This window comes from Lepeophtheirus salmonis, chromosome 7 (assembly GCF_016086655.4).
Source record: "Lepeophtheirus salmonis chromosome 7, UVic_Lsal_1.4, whole genome shotgun sequence".
Taxonomy (NCBI): Eukaryota; Metazoa; Arthropoda; class Copepoda; order Siphonostomatoida; family Caligidae; genus Lepeophtheirus; species Lepeophtheirus salmonis.
The window spans coordinates 1650654-1667512 of record NC_052137.2 but is presented as its reverse complement, the minus strand read 5'-3'; the positions used below and the strand labels follow the sequence as shown (position 1 = coordinate 1667512).

Here is a 16859-nt window from a genome sequence, read left to right as displayed (position 1 = left end):
TTCAGAAATTTGAGAACTGAGGTAGTCGATAAAACTATTCCTCTTTGAACGGATTTCCATGTAGGCTTATGTCCATCGCCAATGGTTAAAGATAGGGTGATTTTGCAGAAATCTTGTAGAAATTGGACTGATGATTCATACTTATCCATTTTGGACTTACTCAAAGCGGTCCCTAAGGACCTTGAAGTCATTAAGTCAAACCAAAGTCCAACTTGCTCACAAAACCACGTTGTAGTTATATAAGACGCAGGATAATCGAATTTCTCGATCAAAAAACGAAGAGCACTGCCAGTTGCGTGACTCAGAATGTCTGAATCCAACGATACTTTCTTTTTTTTGAAATTCCTTAGCTCCTTCTAGACACCATGATTACTAGGTCCGATATCTGATGTAATGTGAGTAATCTTCAAACTATATTTTTGAATACTAGGAATAATTTCTATCAAAACTCCAACAACGGCCTTTGATCAAGTTAAATGATAGGCAACGATCTGCTTCCATCTACTGTAATATGTATAAAACAATTATTATATTTTAAAGATACATTAACTAAAACAAAAACAAAATTACCATTAAAAGAAGTTTCATCTTCTATTTTTGATGAAATTAGATTCATGCCCACTAAGTCTATTTCTTCATTTTCGGAAGTAGGAGGTTCCAAATAAGGAGTAAAGTATGTATGATCTTGAAATTGAGGAGATCTTTTTTTACTTGAAATTTAGACGAAAAAAGTTGCTTGAGATCTTTTTTAATTATTAAATTTGCTTAGCATCACCATACTGAAAATGGGGTTGTTGGAGTTTTTGGTGAGGCTTGGAACTCTAGGTTTTAGATGTTTAAACAATGTTGGAATGCCTTGAGAGTGAAGCCTTTTCCTTCCCTTGGAATTCTTCATGAATTAATTTTCTTCAAAATACTTTCAGCCCAATCGAGAATTTATCTGATGGTTTCCAAAGATTTCTTTTCATTTTTAGGATGCATTTCCTTTCTACGGAATTCGTACCTTGGAAATGAAAAAAGTGTAATCCCCCTCAGCTCCGGAGCGATTCCTGCAATCCACGGCACAACAAGAGGGTATAATTGCGGGATTTTAACAGAATATATCGCCTTTGTAGAGGCCTTCATATAAAATATGTCATTAAATTTTGAATGTTTTAGGCCGTGACTCCAACACATGAGGAAGTCAGCTATCATCCAATCGGATAGCCCGGTAACGTAACTCTACTTATAAGGCTCTGGTGTCAACAGATGCTAAATAGATTTGACGAGCTTTTATTTACAAGTGCTCACATCTTCACGTTGAGATCGAAACTTTTCAGACCTTCTTCTTCGTATAGCATCTGAATAGGGAATGAATAATTATCCCTCCTACATAAGTCTGAAAATCTAACTACTCCAATTTTACATACATTGCAACACCCCCAAAAAAAAAAAAAAAAAAAAAAAAAAATTAGATAGAAATCTGTTTAAACATTCATATCCCCAAAACTAATGCAGAAAATTATTTTATATTCTGTTAAAGAATTAGTTAATTCTGTCATCAATGATCAAGTCCCTTTTCAGAAGTGATTCATGACCCAAAGACATTCAAGAACTTGAAAAGTTACATGTAGTACAATTTATATTATTTATACAACTTTTAAATGCCTTTTCAAAATTCTACGAGTGGCCCCAAAAGCAGTAGAGGGTTAAGGGGGGTTAAGCCTACATGGAAATCCGTTCAAAGAGGAATAGTTTTAATAGCAAAAAAAGAGTAATTCGAAAATTAAAATTGATTTTTTAAAAAACAACACATTAACATTAAAGAAAGTCTGTGCTTCATGTATAATCTGTCCCATGCGAAATTATATTTTTACAAATAATATATAAAATTGATAACCCCCCCCCAAAAAAAAAAAAAAAAATTGAAATTAAATTCGAATCTAAAATAGAAGTACCCCACTCCCTTTTTACTTGGCTTCTGGCCCCGCTCACGGTAGGTAAAAGCAGCACTGAACCCATAAGTGGAGTATACGTGAAGACCAGATGCCAACCTTCCTGGTCCTAAATATTTATTATTTTAACATATATACATATATATTATACGGTAATATCCGGATATAATAAAAATACGCTTATACCCAACGTTATCTCAGATACCCATTTTTTACACCATAAAATACTTTGCAATGAAGAACCATGAATTAAAAAATGTGCATAAAGTCAATTTTTTCTTCCCTTTTTTTGGTGTTCACTTCCTAGGAATTTATGAATTTTTTTATATAGGTACAATTCGTAATGCTGTTAAGCTGTTGTAATGTTCTATATGTTTCTTTTTAAATTAACTTCATATTGATTTTCAATCAATACGGATACATATCCTAAGTGCCCCCGAAAAACCCTTTCGCTAAAAGATAAACTAAACATCCTCGAATTATCACTCAAAAAAGAGGATTTAATCAAAGACGGCTTGCCTTGAAATGGGGTTTTTCAAAATTAATTTATGTACCACATGAGTATACAAAAATTGTGTTTATATATATATATATACTTTGAATATAAGAGAAATCCCCGAATTAGTCAACTTTTCATCTGAAAAATAGCCGTTTCTTGTATCCAGATTTGACTGTACATACCTCGAAGGTAAAAAGTAATACTACAAGTACAAATTTCAAACTCTTAGCCATAAGATTCAAAACGAGCGGTTTTTGGATTGTAGAAATAAAACACACAAAATATTATATTATGGTCAAAACTTTATTATGAACCGGAAAAACAATTACAAACCTTTACAATTATTTCTAGAAAAATATCCCCTTCATATGTTGGCCGCAACTTGCCTTTAAATGGTCCATTCTTTCGCGCCAATTTTCGATGACGCGTTCGATCATTGTGACCCGAATCTCACGAATAACTCGCTCAATATTTGCTTCCAATTCTTCAATCGTCGCTGGTTTATCTACATATACTTTTACTTTTACGTAACCCTAAAGAAAAAAGTCCAAAGGTGTGATATCACACGATCTTGGTGGCCAATTCACCGGGACAAAACGTGAAATTAATTGCTCACCAAAATGATGTCCCAATAAGTCCATTGTTACGCTCGCTATGTGGCCCCGTCTTGTTGGAACCAAATATCATGGCGACCATGTGCCTCAATTTGAGGGTACCAAAAATCTGTTACCATGGCGCGATAACGTTTGTTGTTGACGGTAGCGTGTTGGCTACACTCTCGCCTACGGCCGCAATATTTTCTACGCTGCGAGCTGTACGTGGCCAACCAGACGACGGGACATCCCAGCAAGTTGCTGCCCCATCAAATTTTTCGATTATTCTGCAAATTGTGGATTCTGAAGGTCAATTATGTGGACCATAAGTTGGGCGTAATTTGCGAAAAACTACTTTCACAGAACGCTGATTTTCATTGTACAATTGAACAATTTGTACATGTTTTTGTGGCGTATATCTTTCCATGAAGAATTGTAAAACAATGCTGAGTAAAAAGGACGTATGAATTTGACAAAACTCGCACGCGCCTGTCAAAAAATCCCTACTGGAAAAACCGCTCGTTTTGAATCACCCTTTATCAATGCATATTACTAAAGCCTCACTTAAATCTGCTCATGTTCATTAGTCAGGACTAAAACTAATGGGCCTCAACAGGATTATATTGGGGGGGTTGGAAAAAAAAATTCAAAATTCCACATCTTTTCACAGACAATTTAATTTTTTTTTTTTTAATTTTAAATATTTGAATTTTTGAAAAAAAATGTTCAAATATTAAATTGTTTGGAAAAAAATGATAAAAACCCATAGCTATTCGGACAAAATTAAATTTTTTGGAAAACAATTAGAATTATTAATTTTTTGGCTGCATAATTTGCTCGAATCACCTTTTTTTAAGAATATAAATATTTAATACAAAAGAAAATATGTACCTCTATTTTCACGTGGTTTTTCCCTAGTAAAGAGTAAACATTCCTTAATGAGGGGGGGGGACTACAGACCGTCCAGCCTATCCTCTGCGTACGCCCTTGAAACTCTAAAACCAAAGATGAAAATCCGGTTTAGAATGGGAATGTTAAAAAAAGAAACCAAAAATCAACACGGTAACCCTGATAATTTGAAGAATGTTTTAAAGGAGATATAGAATAGTGCTCATGACGTTTCATTAGACCAGCTACAATCAGCTGTGACAAGAGAGGAAGGAGAAAAATATATAAGCAAGGGCATTAGCTAGAATTACTCCTATGTCGATGCCCAATTCTACTCTGAGTCCAACAAGGACTTACAATGATAACTCCGCAACAAATCCCCAGGGGTACGCTTCGTCTTTTATGGGCTCACACAAATGTACAATCAGGGTTTGAATATAATATAATATATTAGGAAAGTATGTTCACTACTCAGGAATTAAATAATAATGACAACAGTTTGGGATAAGAATTGGGATATTCTTTACAATATCAATTTCCAACTAAAAAATTCAACGGATTTACATCACTGGTCCTTAGTAAGGAAACTTCATTTGTACTGTATAGGTGAATTTTGAGAGTCGCATCTTTAGAGTAGAAGATGCAAAACATGACTAATTTCATTCCTTTATTAAATAAAAATGCTTTAGTTGATAAACTCAAGAGGAGAAGGAGGGAATGACGATACCATTGCCGTACACCAAGAATATCTCTGCGCGTAATGTCTATCTATTTCAAAATAATGATTTTGAATAATAATTATTATTTACATCGTATATTTAACCTAAAAAAATGTTTCATGGATTAAGTCTCATTGCAATAGGACCACCACTCAATATTGCATCTTCAACTAAAAAATATATAGTGATAAGAAGGAGTGTGATTGAGAGTTGCAGACTCAGGACACGACATTTGCTCCTCCTCCTAGCTAAATACGTATGTATGAACAACGAAGAAGACTGAAGAGACAATAGTAGTGAAGTAACCTAAACACGCGCTCAAAAGGACGCCAGTTAGTAGTGTAGAAGTTATATCTCTACAGCCGCTTTTTTTTTACTGTTGTGTGACTGATTCTTTGAAGAACAAGGAACAACATCTACTGCGTTGATATTCGTTTAACGTTTGTGTTTAGTCAGTAGTGGAAATATAAGTCAAGGGAAGGGAGGAACAAACTCACAATTTTTTTTCTGTTTTGTGTCTTTCTCTCCTTCATACTTTTTATACATATTATATGTAAAGTAATAATATTCAACAAATCCTTTGTTCTGAAGGTTCGTTGTCTTGGGAAATCCTCGTTGTTCTAAGTGTTGTATGAAAGTGTAGTTGTCTTAACATTTACTTGAGAGAATATCGTATTATCGAGAGTGAGTCTACATTTCGTTTGTTTTAGTTGTTGAAGGAGTTGACTGTTTACATACAGCATTAGATGCGACAACTCCTGCTTGAGAGGATTTATTTCATTTGTAATTTGTAGTTCTATTGTACTTTTAGTAGCTATGTCAAGCACAGGGGACACTGTTGAGCGTGCCTCGCTTCCTCGGAGAATTCAAATCATGAATCTTAACGGAACGGACTCCAATTCTCCTCTGAAAGATTTCTCTACCAATGGAGACTCCAACGACTCTGATCATCAAAATAATAATGATCAAGATGATCTGGATGCATGGCCTGGTCTCCCGGGACGGGGCAGTGGCTCTAATACAAATGGTGCATCACGATTCCCTAAGGAAAGAGGAGTTGCGAAAATGCCGGTGGAAAGAGACGCAGAGTCTTACAACATGATGCATAGGTACATTATCCTATGCACTAAAGGGGCCTTTCATTAAAAACTAGATCATGACAAAAGGTTTTATATTAAAACCATGGGTCTGTTCTTGGATATCAATAAATTCAAACTTAAGTTAATGCCTCGTCATCTTCTTCCAATCCCATTTTGTTTCTTTTCATTTATTTTCCTTTACAAATACTTTGTCGTTGTCATGCTCAAGTATATAAAAAGTAAATTAATTATTCTATTCTTACAGAAAAAGAGGAATTGCTCTCGTCTTCAATCATGAAAACTTCGATCCCAGACTCGAACTTAAAAAGCGTAATGGAACGCGTGCAGATCGTGACAATCTTAAAAGAACACTTCGTAAATTGGAATTTGAAGTAAGAGTCTTTGACGACTTGGATTTCATGGACCTAGACAAAATCCTTGAGGACGTTTCAAACGATGACCATACTGAATCAGATTGTTTACTTATCCTTGTTCTCTCACATGGAGAATCCGGATTAATTTATGCACGAGACTCAGCTTATAAACCAGAGAGGCTATGGTCCTACTTTAATGGAAAAAACTGTCCTACTTTGGCTGGAAAACCTAAAATGATTTTAATTCAGGTGAATATTGGATAAACATGATTTTTATAATAATTATTTTTGGGTATTTTTTTTTATAAATGAGGTTGAAATATTTGTAGGAACAATAACGTTTTGTTTCTGATTCTCTTTCTGCTTATCCTTCATTTGCTTTTGCTGTTTTATTAAAGCTCATTAAAAAGTATCATATTTTTTCTCCTAAATAGAAGGCTTTGTTGTTGTTCTTGTCAAAAGCAACTCGCACTGCATGAAGAAAGTCAAAATATTTTGATGTATTTTGTTTTTCTAAATCAGCCTTGATATATCCATGACCTCTTCCATTCACTCATTTATATTTCCTCCCAGCATTATTTTTATTATCAATATTCCTTATTGATGACAGTATGCAATGCCCTCATATCGTTCAAAACACATAACATAAAAACCACACTGCGTTGGCCCCCAAAGTGATTAGAACGTTAATAGTTAGAGTAACTGCATTCGTTTGATCATTATTGTTATATTTTTTTCCTAACCCAAATTAAAATCAATATATCATTGTAGGCATGTCAAGGGGATCAATTGGATCATGGTGTTGAGCTCGTCAACAATAGAACAGAGACGGACTCTGCCTCTCTGGGATATCGTATGCCTATTTACGCAGACTTTCTGATTGGATACTCCACCATGCCAGGTTTTTACTCCTGGAGGAACACAACTGCTGGATCCTGGTTTGTTCAGGTACCTCCATGATACATCTGTTTAAATGATATATTCATCCTCTCTTTCTTGTCATGGTCTATGTAGGCTCTCTGTAGCATATTTAATTCTCATGCGGATCATGATGATGTTCTATCCATGTTGACCAAGGTGAGTCGTAAAGTGGCTCTGGATTTTGAGTCCAATACTCCTGGAACTGTTTCAATGCATGAGAAAAAACAGGTAATTTTTTTTGTCATGGTATGAGACAGAACTAAAGAATCCATCATTCTTTTTCAGATCCCATTTATTGCATCCATGCTGACTAGGAAGATATTTTTATTAAAGAAATTGAATGTTCCCACCAATGTATTATAGGGAATCATGTGAGATTCCTTCTAAAGGTCCTTTATTTTGTTGCATGCATGTATCAAGTTACAAAAAGACAACAATCATATTGTGAACTGCTAGAATTATTGTTAATTTTGTTCGACTCTTTATCCAATTCGTTTGCTCAATTTACGTATTGATTGAAAACAAAGTGCAATTTTCTTATTTAATACTACTACAAGTACCATAAATTCTTATTTTCCTCCCGTTGAGCACACATCAACAACAATAACGATTCATCGAGCTTTTCCCCAATCCCAATCCAGCCTTTCATATATATTTTTATTTTAGTTTAATTATCATAATTATAATGTAATGTATGCAATGCTATTTTAAAAATTATTTCATTCATACTACATATAAACTCCTTATAAGAAAAAAAAATTATATATATATTCATAGCATAAAAAACTTTTTAAGATTGATCGTTTTATTATTCACATAACCACTAAAAGATTATTTATAATCCTAAAGCCTCCTCTCCAATCGATCAAGGTCGAGCTCATTCTTCTCAAAAAAGAAAGTAATTGTTCACTCGAGTTTTCAATAAATTACGGAGCAACTTGTCAAAAGAATTCCACACATAAAAATTGATAAAATTACAGAAGACGAAGGGCCCGCCGCACCTCCTCTTTCTTCTTTCTGCTCCTCTATGGAAGTAATGAGAGGTGCTGGCTCCTTGACCAAGCAGTTCCTCCGTACGGAGTGTTTCATCTCCATTAATACTTGATCAATCTCTTTTTTCGAACAAGGAGAGAACCTTCTACTATTTTTCTTCTCCACTTTCGGAGCAATAGGTGACATAAGATTGTATCCAGGATATTCCATATATTGAGGATCCAGACAACCATCACCAAATGAGTCGTGTGCAGAGCCAAGGCTGTGACCGAATTCATGCGCTAGTGTAAGTTCTTCAGGAAAGGAAAGTTAATTAGTTAAACGTGATCAAGTTTGAGTGAGCTGAAGATGATGGACCTACCTGTTTGATACTGAGTTCGGAATCCTCCTGTTGTAATGAAACCCACATTATAGTTTCGATCCCCATCTATAATTTGTGGCTCGCACACCCCTCCTACGTATGCTATTCCCAATGTGGCTCCAAAGTTTTGTGCGGAGAAAACATATGATAAGCAGTAGTCAGTATGCGGAGCGGGGGCGAAAGAAAAATCCTCAATGAATATCTTTGGTTCAACTGAGGATTTTTCATTCGAGCACCTGTACGACCTTCTACCAGTGGAATTGCAAGACTGTGGTGTGTTAACTTGGAGTCTTCCAACAACAAACTGAATGGGGTGACCGTCGATTGTTACGAGATCTGCTTCCCGATATATTTTATTGGTTCCCATGACAGTCATGAACACAAATTGCTTAATGTCCTGAATATTTCGATCAAAGCTATAGTAGAGAGATTTATCTACTTCGATGTTTAAAACACAATAGGGCCCATTTTCAATAAACTGATCACCAAATCGAGTGGATACCTCAGATGGTGGGCGATCCATTTTGAACTCATCATTCAATTCATTTTCGATATTATGCACATCTGAAAATATGACCCATCATCATTTTGAAGGATTTATATGAAGACATTATACTAGTACCTGATGATTTATAAAGAAAGCCCACAACATCCTTCCCCACGTTGTCCAAGTATCTCTTTGCATCCTCTATATAGTATTTGTCATCATTTACCTCAAATGTTCCTCGGAAGAAGCCTTTCTCATTTAGGACTCCATAGGCATGTCCCTCCTTCATGTCTGAAATGTATTCATGAATCCAATCCATCTTTTAATACACAAACAGGAGACTCACCTCTGTTCCGAGTCACGACAAATCCTACGTAGTAATCCATTTCGAAGTTAAAGCTATTCTCCTCTTTATGGAGTCTCAATTCATAATAGTTATCATTAGTTGTGGTGATATTGAGTATTAAATTACTGTCACTCTGAGAGACGATCACATGTTGAGCAGAGGTTAGAACTATATATTTGTTAAATTGCTCAATCTTTTGAAGAGCTTGTATTGTGGTAGAGTAGAGAGTCAAAAAGAGGATGATGATATGCCCAAAGGTGATGAGAGTGTAGCTCATGATGCGACTATGAATTAATGTCCTGTGAATACGAGTATAAATGAAAACTGCATCCCGTGAATTAAGTTAGTTAGCTTTTTTGTTGTTGTTTTTTTTTTTCAAAATCCCAAAGTGGGGAATTTATCTAAGAAAATTAATAATTTTCTGTACTACGAATGATTGAGGAACTTATTTCCAAGGAAAGAGTCTTGATAAGCCTTCCTCTAAGAAGAACATGTTACATACTGTGTAGAATGACGCACTCTTCAATACAGGAATTACTGCTATTAAGCTCTGTACCCTCAGTATACGGTTGTACGATACGATGTCTTGCAAAATACTAGTCTGTATTCTTTTTTTTAAGCACAAATCACTCCTGCTCAATGATGTTAGGCATGTGTGTTTGTCATCGGAAATTCCTAAATAATCATGAAACATTCCTTCTTTTAATACGGAACACCCGTATTAGTGCGAATTCCTTGCTAATAATGATATGGAAACACACACTTCAACATTGAGGTTGAACTTTCCGCTGGGATGAATGAGCAAGGGACTGAAAAAATTTATCAAAGCGTACATAATATGTAAGAACATTTATTTGTTATGATATGAAAACCATTTCCTCTCACGGATATTTGCTCTTCCTTCTAGCTTATTTCTTGAGAGGAAATCCACATCTATTAAATATTGATGTAGATTATTATGTTATAAATATCATGATACATTACTCTGTGCAATTGATATCTTCATTTTCCCATAATTTCCTTTTACTTTTTAAGTTTAAAAAAATGATGAGAGTACACATCTTTTGAGATGGTAATTGAGTTACACGATTTTTCCAGAGAAGTAACATATTATGCCGCTTGAAATAACTTTAGTAGATTAGGGTTCAGATAAGTTATTATCTATTTACCTCCACAGAGAAGTTGAACAGAGGTTATGTTTTTGCCAAGCTGTTTGTTTGTTAGTAACCTGGCTTAAGATAGAAGTTACACATCTATTTGGATCAAACGTAGTACGAAGATTATATATTGTCAACGTAAGAGTATTAAATATTGTAAAGTCAAGGAAACACAAAACTTTAATTAAAAATAGATAATCTACTATGTCTTTGGAACATATTGAGATACAGAGCTCAAATTGATGTCTTTGAGTATATTTAATGAAGATGCTTCATACTGGAAATCCAATTTACGAAGAATGATCATAGGCAGAGGTTTGAGATCTATCGAGTACCCATTCTAGTTATCATATGTATTTAATTGTAAATTTTTGTAAAAATTATATTGATTTCATTTAACTTATATTATCACCCTTTGACCCCGCCTTAGAAAAAGGAATTTTTTTGGTAGCCTAATCTAGATAAGGAAAAAAAATCCTTATAGCTCTTGAAACTATCAAATTTAATGTATTGCAAGGTTAATAGAAATACAAGGGTATATCATAACGCGAGTACGACTGATGTTTGACTTCCACCACGCTTTTAATATTGAGGTCATAGTAAATGAGAGGTTGTGTGTTCCGTCAAAATCTGTTTTTCTTGCCGTGCAGTCGGTACTATATATCAAATTGAAAATTCTAGTAATAGTGACGTCATGGACTATGAGTGGTTGCATGTTTTGTCAAAATCTTCCTGTGTTGCCCAGGAGTTGGTACGATACATCAACTTGAAAATTATAGTAAGCCCTAATACATGATGGTCTAACCTTGTATTTCTATTAACCTTGAGATATACCTAATTTTTTTCTTCTAGTTTCACAAACTTTAATTTTGGTGATTTTCTGCGTTAATATTTTTTAAAGTATAGATTGTACCAAAAAGCATACAATCAACTGGAATGAGCACTTTGTAGAGTGCAAAAACTCCACTTAAAATCATATTGAATTATGTACCTCAATTTGTTCCGGTGTTACACGCATTTTACACGTTTTGTATTACCTTGACCTCTCAAAATTTAATGGCCTTTTACTGTGACCATATAGAGCCTTCGTACCAAGCTTGATCAAAACCAATTTGTAACTTTTGCCGTAATCCTGGTGACTAACAAACAAACTTACCAACGGAGGTAAAAGTTTAACCTCCGTTCAACTTCTTTGGCGGAGGTAATAATATAAATTTGATAGCCCATAGTACGGCCTATATTTAAGCATTTAAAAGAAAATTTTATAATATTTGAAAATGAAGAGTTATGAGCCAAAATTTGACTCCGCCCTACCCTATAGTAACCCCCGCTTTAGCTTGATCTTAAACAACCCAAAAAATATGTCCGCTATAAAAAATATACGCTTTATCAAATAACTTAATTATATTCTATTAAATAACTAATTCTGAACTTGCACAACGAGTATTAAGCGTGTACACTTTAATCAGATTCTAATGTAAATTGGAAAAATTTCAAATCACGAGTGGTTTTAATTCATAATTAAATTGGTTAATTTTTGTTTAAGTGACAAACATAACATATACTTAAATATTAAAACTGCAATGAATATAAAACATACGATGAATAATTTTTTGATTAATAGTTTATCTTCACCCCTCTAATTAAGGTATTTCAAACGGCATATGTGACTCCTATGGAACAATAATGTAGGTAACTCAAATACCATCTCCGAAGGTGTGTAAAATAAAAGCTTAGTACCTATGAGTAAAGTAGGCTATAAAGTGCGAGTACGTGGAATAATGTAGCAATCTTTGAAGCGATCATGTGTGAATATTGCCTCACAATTATATACGTATCCAACTCAGAGAAAGGGTTCTCAATAAAAAGACTTGCTAACCATTTCCTGTCCACCCTAAGAATAAATATAAAAAAACTAACCTCATAAATGATTCTTTGGAAATAAAATTAGCACATACTTGAAGGTACTGCTTTGCTTGCAAAGTCCCTACAGAAAGGGTCGTGCACTAGTGTAATTGGAACAAACTTTGACCTCATCCAGATCCCGTGTGAGTGCATTACGCCCAAATCCCCCCCCCATTACTAAGATGGATAAACATGATCACTCATGAATGTACTTGGGATTTTTGAGGGATTGTTTTGGGCAAGATGAGTAAAAAAGAGAGCTCTAAAATCTCTGTGACCGTTTATGGAAAAATAATTTTTTCCCTTATGAGTAAAGATCGTTTTTTGCTTCATAAATTCATATAAATACAAATATTGACATTCAAGAGTTGTAATAGTATAAAATGTCAATAATACCAACGGGTTTGAATGGTATTACACGTCTTAATACTTAATCAAAGTTAAGCAGTAAGCGTCTATTCTTTGAAAAAATGTAACACAGAGAAATATGGAAAACTAGACAAGATATTGCAAGCCTTTTTTTATTCAAAAGATCTATTAATGATAAAACCATATTTTGACTTTAAAATCAATATTATTAACTCTGAGACCATTTATGCAAGACGAATATTTTTTCTTTATCAAGTAAAATTGTTACTCCAAAGTATAATTGAGACAGTGATTGAGGCCCATGGAGGTCATATTGAAAATTAATATTCTATTACCATATTTGATTTTTTAATAAAAAAATTCGTCACAATGATATGGATAATGTCAAAGGTTTTTTCAGTTGTAGTGCACGACCCTGTACTTGTGGCCAGTGCCGTGACTAGGATTTATCTTTGGGCCGGTATCAAATCTTAGACAATATATATAGAATGTCTTTTTTTATTTATTAATCCCAAATAAAATTAAGTGAAAATAGACACAAAATTTGAGATAAAAACTTTTTTTTAGAACAGACAGAAAAAAATATTTGATAATTTTTAGACTTAAATATATTTTTGTTTATCAAAAACACACAATTTTAAATACAGGACATTGTTAATTTCAAAATTGGGACTACCACAAAAAATTAATTGACCAAATCTTTTTCTCTTCTACAAATTAGACAAACCCTGTCAGTCAGTCATGCGGCTCCTAAGAAAGGCCAATGAATATTGACTTGGTTTTAGAGAGGGAAGGGTGTATATAAAAGGTTGAACAATTTGAAGAAGCAATACGATGCATATAACTAAGTGGAGCACTCGTTAGGATCTACGTGTGTGGACAATGGTGGGCATGACCCGGAAGTTGTAACCATTTTATATATTGACTGTTATAATTAATATAGGAATTGCTGCAATAAGTCCTTCAATTTACCTTTATTTGCGAGCCTGCAATGTAAGATTGACTGCATAAAATTGATATTATTAATGGGATAAAATGATACAGTATAATTTCAAGAGATGTATAAAATATGTCTTAAAAAGTGGGAGCGGATTTTTCTAGTTGGTAATCAGAACATGATTTTTTAAATCTTCCTTTAATTGGTCAGATGGAGGTGCATTGATTAAGTATAAGTAAACATTAAAGTATTGTATTTAGTGTTGTGATATTTAGGATTGAGAATCGCGCTCCAGTCCAGTACGGTCCCATCCAGTCGAGTCCCATATGTTGGTTCTTACAGAAGGTAAAATCGATCCCTCGTGACGTCAATGTGGGTGTTTTTCCTTTTTTTAATTGTTACCATCTATAAGAAAATAAATTATATAACTATATGTTCGTTTTATATTGTATTACAATGAAAAAAATATTTTTGCAAGATATGTGCAATAATCTTAGTATATGTTTCGTATATCTTATTTGTCTTAATACACCATCGATATTTTTATGAAAAAATCCAAGGAGTGACAGTTAAGGACCGGCCACAAGGACCGACATTCCTAAAGAGTGAAACCGGACCGAATAAATACGGACCGACACAACACTAATTGTAATATTTTTACTCCATCTGACCTAGGAATTGTTTTTGAAGTTCATGTATAGTAAGTATATTTCCTTCTCTAGGAGCTACTGAGACGCAAATCTACACACATTGAGTCAAGGAATACTAGAGTCTACTGTAAAGGAATGAAAAACAAAAAACAAATAAAAAAACGCTTTCACCACATGGGTTAAATACGCATTACCAATAATAATTTATTACTATATGAGCTTATAATAGGTTTAAGAAATATCTAAACTATATGATAAATTCATATAGTTTATAATATAGCATAATTAAAGTTGATAATATAGTAGACAAAAGCACGTGCAAGGAGAAGAGGGGAAAAAGACATATGGTATCATTGTTTAAAATACTGATGTGATTATCATCTGCCTGCTTTATTATGATTTTTGAGGGATAACGAAAGTATTTATTAGCAAAATGTTTAATGAAGATATACTGCGTATAATTGACTTAGACGTTTTTTATCCGTTACAGTGGATTTGAAAACGTCACACTCCATGAAATTGTAATTCATTATGAACCATATTCTCAGAATAATAACTAATGAAACGACAAAGTAGAGTATTTCGAAATATATTTGAAGTTCCAAGTTTAAAAATGAAGGCTTACATTTAGTATAATCTACATTCTAAAAAATAAACCATCATACATTTATGTTAAATATAAAAAATTAAACAATTGTAATCATATAATAATAATAACAATAAATTATAAATACAGAATATTGAAATAATAGATTGATGCAAATAATATTTTCTTGTTCTGACATCGGAATCCAGTTAAATATGTCATAGCTTTAGGTTGCAAAACACAAGCGAGACGTGGAGTTTAATCAAAATTCATGTGGAAGTTGCTATATACAATTGTGCACAGGATAGATATATCTCTACTGATGAGATCTAACTAATTATTAATAATAAAGTAAATGTCAAAATCATAAAATTAGACAATAAATATATTAATAAAAAAATGTTAGAAATAAATTCATCTTAAAGATTTAGAGCAAAAGCTAATTATGTAGTAATGTCCGGCGATATTACTCCTTATTAAGAGCATCAAAAAGATCCCCCCCTGTTATTAATGCTTATATAACAGTATGCTATTATCATAAAGGATACGCACAATTGCTAATTATAATGCTACACTCAATACAACTACCCCCGTTGTTGTGACCATTTAAGCAGTTGTTTTTGCCTTTTATGAGTTTTCTGAACACCTTTTCTTGGAGCTTATGAACCATAGCTAATCCTTAAGTGACAAAAAAGTAACATTTATTGACTATGTAATATTGAAAAACCTAATGATCATACCCAAGTCTTTAAGCGAAGAAACTAGTCTCAGACAAACTAGTTGCGAACCATCCAAAGCTACTACCCCGTAGTTGTGACCATTTACGCAGTTGTTTTTGCTATTTAATGAGTTGTGTATCATAATTCTTGATATGTTTAGCTAAAATAGAATCATATTTTAGGGATAGATTTAAAAAATATTGAATACTTTTTTTAAGCATGTGGGTATATGTACCTCACTTTTCACAAATTTATTTATGAGGGGGAATGATCGGGGGTGTTGCTACCTTTCATCATTAGGGGGGTTGTACCCAAAAAATATGAACACCGTAATATAATTATTTATTTCAATAGGTTTATTTTATATATACCGTATGCGTCATAATGGCTTGTGAGTTAATTCAAAAGCCCCTTGTTCCATAACAATTTATTCAAAGACTATAAAAATGTCAACAAGATTTCGTGATATACTTCTTAATATTACGTATTATTTATAAATCAATAAGATGTAGCCTGTTTTTCTGTCATCAGGAATGTCTGAACTACGTTCAAAAATATACATGCGGATTTGTGCTGGAGACAGATTTGTTGACATGACAAAGATCTACTCAAAACTGCGGAGGAGACTGTGTGATACTGATATGTAAATGAGCATGTGGTTCTTCTATTTATCCTTCTAAGGGGAGTAGGATCCGAGGCAGTTTTTCTTTATGTTATTAAAGAGACAAAGTTGAGTATTGGACCCATTGCTATCGAAGAAGAAGAAGATCATAATTTCACCTCCAATTATTATGAGGCCATCAATTATCTAGAAAACGCCTGGCCTGGACTCAATTAGACTTATTATTCTATTATAGAATCTAGTTCCTCAGAAACGGTTGTGTGGGTTTGGTTTGGAATATTTTTTTATTTTCTATATTTTTTTTACCCCCATAATCTACTTACTAAATAATGTTTAGGTTGCTAAATATTAATAAATAAACTATTATTAAATATTAATTCTTAACCAATACCGTAGTGTCTAGTGACTAGCTAGCCTATCATTTTTTACCTTTTCAAGAGTAGGGATATTTTTAATACTATATTATCTAGAGTGTGCATAAGCAAAAATGTATCATAGCCGACATCATCAAGAGCTGAAACGTGATTAAAGGTAGCGCCTTCAAATTTATTCACCAGGTAGTGAAAAAAAAATCTTCGTTAATTAAACCTCAAAATTTTCATATTCAATATTTCAATATTTAATTAATAACAAAGCTATGAACGTCAGTATGATGATTGAAGGGAGTGGGAAGCCCATGAAACATGCAATTTACAAATAGACCCCAGAGGTAGGACTCAA

General features: G+C 33.4%; 2 protein-coding genes across 4 annotated transcripts; one reads left to right on the top strand and one right to left on the bottom strand.

Moving 5' to 3' along the window:
- The first annotated feature begins 4596 nt into the window (after nt 1-4596).
- LOC121121326 (caspase-1) lies at nt 4597-7547 on the top strand. 3 transcript variants are annotated; one of them, XM_040716212.2, is made up of 6 exons: nt 4597-5317; nt 5445-5742; nt 5978-6335; nt 6858-7034; nt 7101-7235; nt 7293-7547. In XM_040716212.2, exons 2-6 carry the CDS (start codon nt 5450-5452, stop codon nt 7368-7370), a joined length of 1041 nt encoding a protein of 346 aa, XP_040572146.1. In that variant the 5' UTR covers nt 4597-5317; nt 5445-5449; the 3' UTR covers nt 7371-7547. The 3 variants fall into 3 exon arrangements, with proteins under 3 accessions (XP_040572146.1, XP_071746273.1, XP_071746272.1); XM_071890172.1 differs by having other exon boundaries at nt 4602-5317; nt 5448-5742; XM_071890171.1 differs by having other exon boundaries at nt 4768-5317; nt 5428-5742.
- Nucleotides 7548-7650: 103 nt separating this feature from the next.
- Nucleotides 7651-9803, bottom strand: LOC121121325 (disintegrin and metalloproteinase domain-containing protein 10). The gene is made up of 4 exons (XM_040716211.2): nt 9195-9803; nt 8984-9139; nt 8362-8925; nt 7651-8293 (listed from the first exon to the last, which is right to left on the bottom strand). Exons 1-4 carry the CDS (start codon nt 9469-9471, stop codon nt 7926-7928), a joined length of 1365 nt encoding a protein of 454 aa, XP_040572145.1. The 5' UTR covers nt 9472-9803; the 3' UTR covers nt 7651-7925.
- Nucleotides 9804-16859: the final 7056 nt, after the last annotated feature.